General features: G+C 42.1%; 1 protein-coding gene across 1 annotated transcript; it reads left to right on the forward strand.

The window, feature by feature from the left end:
* The first annotated feature begins 3,362 nt into the window (after positions 1–3,362).
* Positions 3,363–10,544, forward strand: LOC124152781. The gene is made up of 3 exons (XM_046525840.2): positions 3,363–3,956; positions 9,090–9,300; positions 10,403–10,544. Exons 1-2 carry the CDS (start codon positions 3,427–3,429, stop codon positions 9,286–9,288), a joined length of 729 nt encoding a protein of 242 aa, XP_046381796.2. The 5' UTR covers positions 3,363–3,426; the 3' UTR covers positions 9,289–9,300; positions 10,403–10,544.
* The last annotated feature ends 210 nt before the right edge of the window (positions 10,545–10,754 follow it).

The following is a 10,754-nucleotide window of genomic DNA, read 5'->3' on the forward strand; positions in this document are numbered from 1 at the left end:
CTGTAAAATTCAGGGTTTTTTTCTTTTTATTGAAACTGTGATAATGGCGCTGTGATTGCTTTGCTGAAATGGTATTTGCGGTGTCTAATTCACGTGTAACATGCTGTGATTGTGGAACATGACTTATGACCAATTATGTATGAAGATATCAAATACACATTGTGAATCTTCGCAGAAAATGGAATATATTATCGTAAAACGACAGGGTTCGTATTTCCAACATTCTGCAATGGATATAGGATCTATATAAATTTGGATCTACAAATTATTTATATGGGTTGTACTCTCGATTATCGTATGATAATCTATCGCAAGTCTGTTTAATTGACACGTCATCTGTAGTGTCAGCAATGGGTAAACGCTTAGGTTTTTGTACAAAACAATAAATGTTTTACAGTGAGAAGCTGTCAAAATGGATCCAAGATTAAACAGCCTCTATAATTTTGTAGCCACATATACACTAGAATCTCTAATGGTTGAATTAATAACAAAATCATTTATAGAAATTGCACAAAATTAATAGATAATCGATTTCTGAATGTTTTCATTGTAATGTGATGTCGTTTTGATGTTTTAATAAGTTTTCATCATATTCTTTTTTAACCTGCATTATCTAAATTATCAAATAGTTCGATCAATGCGATATAATTTACATACGTTTTTATTAATATTTAGTTATCTCCCGCCGCGAGGTGAGGCGGGGGATATAGTAATGGAGGATCAATGTTGACCAATTTTCTCAAAAACTATTTTGAGAAATGAGATTTTACGCACTGATCTTACTGGTCACGATCTCAATGAGATCGAAAATTGGTTTCGTTGTTATTTGGTTACAGACTTCCGGGCCTTGCTCCATGCTTTGCAACTGAGTGCATATTGCGTGAAATGGGACAATATCCTCATACACTACTGAAGTTACATGAATGAACGTTTTCATGCCTCTCCAAGAATATTTGCCAAGAGTTCGGAAATTGGTATCATAAATCATTTTTCCAAAAGAAGGGGCCTTTTGTGTGTATCAATTTCACATTTCATTGAGCTTCCTTATTGGTCACTAGAAATCTATGATTGTGGGTTCGAATCCCGGTTCGCCCCGATTATGTTTCTAGGTTTGTCAGCACCATACCCGTATCGTGGGTTTCACCGAAGTGGTAAACGTCTGTGACCTGCATTACTTCGGGCTTTCCTCCCACATTAAGCTGACACGCCGCGATATAACTGGAATACTGTTAAAAGCGGCGTTAAACCCAACGCGCTCACTCACTCACTCAATCAATTATTGGTCACTACTATACGAACAAACAAACTCCTTATGTGCCCTACGGTTGGGAATAGTGATAATACTGTGTTCTTGTTTATTTTGTGTCATTGATAACATTTGTAAAAAACAGTTTGGCCAGGAGCAATATGAATGTATGCTTGTGTTTATTTAACAAGTTTAAACGACATGTTCCTCCATGATGTAGCTAGAAAAAAAAAAAAAGGAAAGATATAATTACTGAAAAACGTATATATTAACGTTTTTTGCTAGTTTTACTTTCGTAATCCAATTTCATTTCTGCTTTCCCTTTTAGGACAAATAATTCCATTAGTTTCATTTATCTATGATCATTATCTTTTCAAAATTTTCCTTTTGTAGAATGGGATGAAATGAGAAACGGTACTTAAAATAAACTATGGCGTATGTCTTTAAATGTATATGTGAACCGAGGTGTAAATACAATTTATAATCTAATCATGTATATCACGCGACAAATGTTCAGATGCAATCTGCATTGTACTATAATGGGTCTTGATGCCTAAATAACTGATAAACTGTCTGTCTGAAATAAGAACGTTGTAACACTTTCGATACATTTTATTCGTTTTTGAAACAGCGACGTCATCATATTGTGGCACTGTATACAAAACCAGCTGACGGCCAGGTTTAGGAAGTTTAAGTCATCAAATTTGATTAAAGTCAATCACAACCTTTGGGGTTTGTTTTTGCTCAATAAAATGTTTTGATCTATCTAACAGTCGATTGATACCATAGACAGATACGTACTTTTCCATACAAAAAACAACGAAAGCGTGAAGTTGCGTCACGTTCAAGATTATTGTAGTGTGTGAGTGAGTTGGGTTTAACGCCACTTTTAACAGTATTCCAGTTATATCACAGCGTGTCAGCTTAATGTGGGAGGAAAGCCCGAAGTGATGCAGGTTTCAGACGTTTACCACTTCGGTGAAACCCACGAGCACGGGTATGGTGCTGACAAACCTAGAAACATAATCGGGGCAAACCGGGATTCGAACCCACAATCATAGGTTTCTGGCGTGCCCAAGGGACGCAATTCTGCACAGCGAATCGCGGCGCCTTAGACGACTGGGCCACCCGTGACCCCCAAGATTATTGTACTTATATAGCGACGTGCATGCACGTGTGGGTCTGCGTTTACTAGTCCGGACCGATGTTATAGTGCTAGCCCACAGAGATACCATGAGATTCATGTTTAACATGGGTACCACACACAGACACAGTACTCCAAGCTGACCAGTCCTTGTGTTAGCCCCTTATTCCCAAGCTCCAGGCAGGGTAACAACAAGTACCATCCTTTAACGTCTTTTGGAAAAAAAACGTGGTCGGGTATCGAACCCCGGACCTTCCGCCTTCCGGGTAGACGCTCTATCCACTAGGCCACGGAGGCGGTCCAGATCCAAAGTAAAAAGGGATAATCTTCTTTGAAGCATAATACATAGCGATCCTACATACTACATTTTGACATACAGGTTACATTGACAATAACGCGTAGCGTGCAGCTGTCTAGAGTATAAAATTGTAACCATGGTGATTTAATCATTGGTATTCAGACATCGCGGCAAATGAACCAGATGCCTGACCAGCATAGGGTTGCTATTGAAAGAAAATTCGATGTAGGCATAGTTTCGCTGGGAACATTTTGGCAAACGAAAATACAGGTTGGGCTGAGTACAAGGTCTGTTATTATCTATATTGTGTATGTCAGGACCACCGTATTAAAGAGACACCGAGCCTCACTGTCTACTATTCAGTGTTGGCTAGACGATGGGTCGATGCACATGATATCAATCATGGATTGTCTGTTCCAGACACGAGGGGCGGTCGGGTAGCCTAGTGGTTAAAGCGTTCGCTCGTCACGCCGAAGACCCGGGTTCGATTCCCGACATGGGTACAATGTATGAAGCCCTTTTCTGTCCCCCGCCGTGATATTGCTGGAATATTGCTAAAAGTGGCGTAAAACCATACTCACTCACTCACTCACTGTTCCAGACACGACAGCCGAGTGCGGCGTTTAGCAAAAAACAAACAAAACAAACTGAATGACTTTAATCACATTTGATAGCCTGCTTTTTTACCGAGAACTAGCTGGGTTTATCTTTTTTAACAAGATAAGAGATGTGCTATATATGTTCCACGATCTGTCACCACACCAGTGTGTTCCAGTGATCTCTGAACAACTTTACAAAATGAGCGATGTGAAGAATCTCTCGTGTTATGAAGACGACTTTACCTTTCTTAAAACATGCCTCGACTTCATCAACAAAGAGATGGATTTGGAACTAGTGGCCAAGCACGATGACAAGACAATGCTGCAGTACTTTAAACACATGGACAATGGCAATCAGGCAAGAGTAGTGTTTCCTCATGGGCTTGGTTTGCTGGAGGAATATAGAGAGAGGGCAAAGACCGGGGACAGCTTTCTGTACTTTGTAGGATTCATTGGCCAGAAGCAAGACACTGTGGACGACAGCGTGGAACAAGAGGTCTGGCAGATGGATGCTGTGCTTACAGCCGAGTTATGCAACCAGGAGGACATCATGGCTTACTGCAGTGCAGAGAGAATCCCGGGGGGTAACTGGGGAGACCTTGTAGTGTGCCGGCACCCCCGAGCAGTACAGAAATGGAATCAACTTAAGATTCACGACAATGCAATAAGGTACTCGACTGCTTTCCTACTGCTTACGCCTTATTCTGGCTCAGTTTTTCAAGCCACATCTTTTTTGGTAATTATATTTTGATCAGGTTAAACGTATACATGTATCAGGTGAGTTTTTTTTCTGATCGTGTTATAGTAGAGGGAGACACCGTGTACACACAACTGAGATTAAGCGAGCAATGCATGGTCAGTTCATTATTCCTGGAACCTGTGAAGATCCGGGTTCGAATTGGCCTTCAGCAGCCCTTGCTTGTCGTAAGAGGCGACTAACGGATTAAGGTGGTCAGACTCGCTGACTTGGTTGATGTATGTCATCGTATCTCAATTGCGTAGATCGATGCTCATGATGTCAGTGACTTGACTGTCTGGTCCAGATTCGATTATTTACAGACCGCCCGTTAAATAGCTGGAATATTGCGGCATTAAACAACAAACAAACAAATATTAACACTGGATGCAAAACTCAAATATGTCTTATTATATATTACTGTACATATGGTCGCCATATTCTGACTATACGTACCTGTCATTATAATCCCCGCCACGAAGTGGGGCAGGGGATATAGGAACGGAGTTCGTCCGTCCGTCCTTCTGTCTTTCCGTCCGTCCGTCCGCTTCTCAAAGGGGACAAATTTTCTTCAAAACTATTTTAGTTAGAGAAATGAAATCTTACATATTGATATAACAGGTCATGAAGAGATATGGCCCTTGTTTTCTCAGAAACTTCTGAAATTACATGAATGAAAGTTTGCATCCTTTACATAAGAGATACTTTCGACAGTTCGAAAGTTGGTCCCGTAGTTATGTTTTTTACAGAGTTATGACCCTTGCTTCGTGCTTTTCAACTAAGTGCATAGTGGCTGCCTTGGGAACAGGTTTTCTCAGAAACTATTCACGTAACATAAATGAAACGTTGCAAGCTTATCAATAGGATATTTGTCAAGACTGTCATCGCACATTGGTCCTGTACACTACTCTTTTACAGAGTTACTTCCCTTGCTATATTCTTTTTTTATTTTGAGCACACACAGTTGTGCCCTTGATCCATCATGTTATTTTACAAAGTGCATAGCGTCTGCAATAGGGACCAGTTTTCTCAGAAACTGCTGAAGTTAGAAAGGATATTTATCAAGACTGAGTTCGGGAATTGGTTTCATAATTATTTTTTTCCAGAGCATGGGGATTTGTGTGCATTATTTTCACATTTAATCATTTTTCCTGATGACTTTAAGCGACCCCTGTGCCTATCTCATGCATATTTTAGCATAAACTGTCAAATATGCACTTGAACACAATGCAATGTTATGTTTGAATATATCCCATTGAAAGTGTTGAAACACACGTCAGAATTGTTTACATGAAAACAATACCAGAAAATTTGTTTTAGTCAGTGACACAATTTAGCCCTTATCGGTAGAATAACACAGACATGGCACTGCCATGTCTTATCGAACGCCATCTGTCTTTTTTCTTTCAGGCAGAATATTTTTTTCATGACATATATTTTCGCTCCGAGAGCAAACATCTTTACCCAAAACATTGTCGGAGCTCCCATCAGGTGCAGTGTCATCCTCTATTTCGATAGACCTACACCAAATTGACCGCCCTTGATTTTCCCTAGCCAATTTGATTTGTTACTTTACTCAGTCTAACGGACAATCATAACGCGAGCTACAAACCAGCCCTAATGTTGGGTTGGCGATATCAACAACACGACGGCCAGTCCCATTGATTACGATAAAGCTTGCGAGAAATTCAACATTGAAAACCTGACTGACACGCAAAAAACTCCTCAAAGGTATTTTTGATGGCAATAATGTGTCCACCTCCTTTACCCATTTCCCTGTTCCTTATGTCGACGCTTGATTGGTGGGTAAAATGTTACTGAAATCAAGGGCGGGTAATTTGCGATCGCAAGAACCGCGGGAATGGATTCAGGGTTCACTGTAGGTTTACCGAAGTGCGAGCCTACTAAGTTTTCTACTTTTAAAAAATAATAGAATAGAATATACTGCAATAATAGAATTAGTAAACTGAACATGTATCTATGGAGATTCACATTTGTTATGGCATTCAAGCCCATGTAAAAAAATACACGATGTAGGTCTATGTCCGCTCAGCTGAGTATGGTTTGTGTATCAAATGACTATCATACTATTCATAAATATGACTTTATCGGACATTGCTCTGGGATATAAATTTAATGTACACCAGCTAGCAGTGACATTTATAGAGACAATCCACTTCCATAACTAGTGCTTCAACAAATGATGATTCGCCTATCATTTTCACCACATTTCACCTTATATTATATTATATTATATTATATTATATTATATTATATCATATTATATCATATTATATTATTATCATGAAAACGTATTGCAATAAATGTTACTGGTTTTAAACTGCCTAAATGGATGACGTACATATAATCTTGGTTATCTAATCTGTAAACGACCAGTATGCTACTTCCACACTATTTAATCAGTTTAAGCTATTTATGTTATATATAGAACATAGTTTCTACTCAGCTTACTTTATTTGATAAGACTGTAATAATTCTTCCTTTTTTCTGAACACCTTAAATTTGAACGCGTTTTGAATATTAAATCCTGTTTGTTGTTTAACGCCGCACTGAACAATATTCCACCTATATGACGGCTGCTCGTACTTAATCGAGACATCTCCAGGAAAACCAGTCATAGATATTGTAAGCAACGATCCACGCGGTGGAGGGGAGATGGCACCAGTTAACGAAGTTACCGATTCTGAATCCATGAAGTCGCCTCGAACGAGATGCCTAGGATACATGGGAATCCCCACGGGGTTTGAATAATAACATGGTCTCACTATGTTACTGGTGTATGTTTAGACATACGTCTATACACCTCTCAGGCATGGTGGATATGGCATTCCTTCATAATTGTAATTACTTCGTCTAAAATGTGTGTACTATTTGCCAACGCTATCCATGAAAGTATATACTAGTATTTATATCACAGAGGTTCAATACTTTTACATCAGGAATATGCCTACTTCAATTTTATTACAAGACGCGGGTAGAATAAGAGTTATCGTTCTTGTTTGAAGTGGTTCTCGTGTCCATACGCAAAAATGGTGGGGTGAGGTGAAATGGGGTTTAACGTCGCGTCCAAGATTATTGCACTTGTATAGCGAGGTGCATGTACGTGTGTGTTTGTGTGGCTGCTTGTACTAGTCCGGACTGATGCCGATTTATAGTGCTAGCTCACTGAGATACCATGCCGCAGTTTCACATGAATATCCCACTCAGACACAGTATACTGACTCCGAGCCGACCAGTCCTTGTTTTATCCCCTTAATGCCGAGCGCCAGACAGGGTAACAACAAGTACCATCTTTTAACGTCTTTTGGTATGACGCGGCCGGGGATCGAACCCCGGACCTTCCGCTCGCCGGGCGGACGCTCTACCACTAGACCACGGAGGCGGTCACGCGAAAATGGAAACATTCGAGAGGGGCACGAGTCTACATTCGGCTTTTCCCGGAATGGGACGAGTTGGTCACGAATGGGCGGTGGGCACAACGGTGTGAAGAACAGTGCAAACACGTTTTGCACAACGGTACAGGGAATGGCAGCATAAGAGAAGTTGGCTCATGATAAATTTAATCGCTCATGTCACAGCCCTCGTTGTCGGAATCGCTTGTGTCACTGCTGTTGGTCACAACTATAGCTGGGACTGTTGCTTGCTGAAGTCTACAACGTGGCCAGTATCCTGACACTATCACGTTGACGTCTATTATGGGGCCTTTACACAGGATGGCGACCTTTGTGCCTCCCGTGTGCGACAATAAAATTTGCCAGGTCGTCGTTGGAAGCTCAAAGGAGGCAGAATGGTTGCCTCGGTCGTTCCAAGGTGGTACACAGGAGTTCAGACATCGCCATGGACGCCATGGTCGCCGTGAAGTTTTGAACATGTTCAAAACAGTCGCACAAAGGTCGCCGAAGAGATTGGTTGCTCAAAGGTGGCTCAAAGGAGGCAGAGGGGGGCACAGCGGTCGCCCAAATGTCGCCAGGTAATTTTTCCCGTCGATCTGGGAGATGCTTCTGCCTCCCTTGTGCCTCCTTTGGGCGACCAACAGGGTGCACTGAACGATGACTGTGGCGACCGCCGTGCCTCAATTCGGCGAGCACGGCAACCCTTGAGATACCATGGCAATTCTTCTGCCTCTTTTCTGCCTCCTTTGAGCTACCTGTAATGCCTCCTCAGCCTGCCTATAAATAGAGGGCTTGTACCTGCAGTGTTTCATTGTGGTTGCAGACGCTGAACAACTCGAGCAGTTACTGCTGAACAACTGCTGGAGCAGTTACACAGAAACATGATTTTCTGGGTTTAGGCGACCATTGAGCGTTCTGGCAAGTTTTTGATCTCTCAAAGGTGGCACAAAGGTCGCAGCCCTGTGTAAAGGGGGTTAAAACAATGCTGCCATGTCTCTACTGTTACCCTACCAAGGGATTCATTTACCAACTTTCAAAACATCCCGCAAATTAAACGTTGTAGTCAATCGTCCAACGTCACCTCCGACGAAACCCCATATAAACTCTATTGGGCTCAGATCGGAATGAACGCTATACCTAATATGCGACAGATTCGAAGGGGGAAGCGTCATGATTTTTGGTGCTTGAACTTATGCCCTAAAAACTTATGATCTTATTCATATCCAGGGTAACTTAATAGATGTGTGTTATCGTGAAGAAATCTTACGTTCTCGGGGCGGTCGGGTAGCCTAGTGGTTAAAGCGTTCGCTCGTCACGCAGAAGACCCGGGTTCGATTCCCGACATTGGTACAATGTGTGAAGCCCATTTCCGGTGTCCCCCGCCGTGATATTGCTGGAATATTGCTAAAAGCGGCGTAAAACCATACTCACTCACTCTCTCTTACGTTCTCAGGTTGTCCCAGCTGTAAGCAGTGTTATTCTTCAGATAGTGACGTTAACGTTTGGTGACCTCTGTTTCACTTTGTAATTTTCAAACACACGCACATGTCTTATGAGTTATATAGCCTTGTAGGAGTCACAGAATCTCTTGAAAACCACATATGCGTTGGTTGAGTATATATTTTATATTGATGTTTCTCGGATGTTTTCCAGAGATATGTCCCCTGCCTACTACACCTCTGTAAGGATACACCGGGGAGCGCTACCCCTGGGGCTCGCCTCAGACAGGTTCAGGGTGGAGAGGACGCTGTTCCTCAACTACGACAACATCACCCGCACAGTACAAAGTCGTCACGTCGAGATGTGGCAGTCAACGATCAAAGATACACCAACATCGCCGTGCTATGCATAATGTTACGTTTCTGTAAGTCTTCGTCTCATAATACGTTAATGTTCACAAATAGAATGTGTGTGTGTGTGTGTGTGTGTGTGTGTGTGTGTGTGTGTGTGTGTGTGTGTGTGTGTGTGTGTGTGCTTTAAGAAGAACTGTTCCAAGCATCTGCGATGGGAAGCGCCACAACAAAATGCATTTGACACGGGAAAGAGAAAGCTTTCCAGTGAGCCAATTCTGAAGCTTCCAGACTTTTCAAAGACGTTCTAAGAACTAACTGATGCCTATGATGTAGGAGTCGGTTCTCTGCTCCTCTAGGAACGCGAGATCAGCTGTTTCCATGTGCATATGCTAGTAGGACATTGTAGACACGTGGGAGAAGCTATGCAGTCACAGAACAGGAGTGATTGGCTCTTGTTTGGTCAGTCAATAATTTTAGAACATATTTATATGGCCAGTCATAATTGTTGAAACAGATCATTAGCCATTGGCATTCTTGTGTTTGGCCTTGGGTACACAGCCTTGTAGATTTACAGTCAGGTGTTTAAAGGGATCCGTGAACCATGTAGCAGATTTCCTGAATAGGATCACGTGAGTGAGTGAGTGAGTTGGGTGTAACGCCGCTTTTAACATTATTCCAGTTATATAACGGCGTGTCAGCTTAATGTGGGAGGAAAGCCCGAAGTGATGCAGGTCTTAGACGTTTACCACTTCTGTGAAACCAACGAGCACGGGTATGGTGCTGACAAACCTAGAAACATAATCGGGGTGAACCGGGATTCGAACTCACAATCATAGGTTTCTGGTGTGTCCAGGGGACGCAACTCTGCACAGCGAATCGCGGCGCCTTAGACGACTGGGCCACCCGTGCCCCCTAGGATCACGTGAATGTAGAATATGTAGGTACTAAGGAATATGATTCTGTCAAAGAGCATGATTACTCAAATAGTAGACTTACACCATAAGTCTTCTTATCAGGGTATATTGTCTATATGTTTTCTGTTGAGGGTATATTGTCTTATCATATGTTTGTTTATCAGGCCTATTTTATTTTAGTTTCTAGCCTTATTATATCAGGCTATGTCATTGCAATTAACTCACAGTTACTAATCATACTGTCGTACACTCACCTCAGACAGTTCCAGGGTGGAGAGGACGCTGTTCACCAACTACGACGTCAGCCGCACAATACAACGTTCACAGATACACCGACGTAGCCATTCCATGATGTTACGTTTTTGTAAGTGTTCGTATTAAAATCCATTTATGTTCTTGTCGCTTTTGCTGCGTACCTTTCTTATTACGTTATCACTATAGGTGAAGGGCACTGGTCGCCAAGCTTCCAAAGTGAGCATCACAATTCCTTGTGCAGAGTCCTTAAGACACCAGGGTTATATGCAGGCGCACACGCACCCACACACACACACACACACACGCACACACACGCACACGCACCCACACACGCACACACACGCACGCACACGCAC

The sequence above is a fragment of the Haliotis rufescens genome, unplaced genomic scaffold, assembly GCF_023055435.1.
Source record: "Haliotis rufescens isolate VD_foot unplaced genomic scaffold, xgHalRufe1.0.p SCAF_8, whole genome shotgun sequence".
Taxonomy (NCBI): domain Eukaryota; kingdom Metazoa; phylum Mollusca; class Gastropoda; order Lepetellida; family Haliotidae; genus Haliotis; species Haliotis rufescens.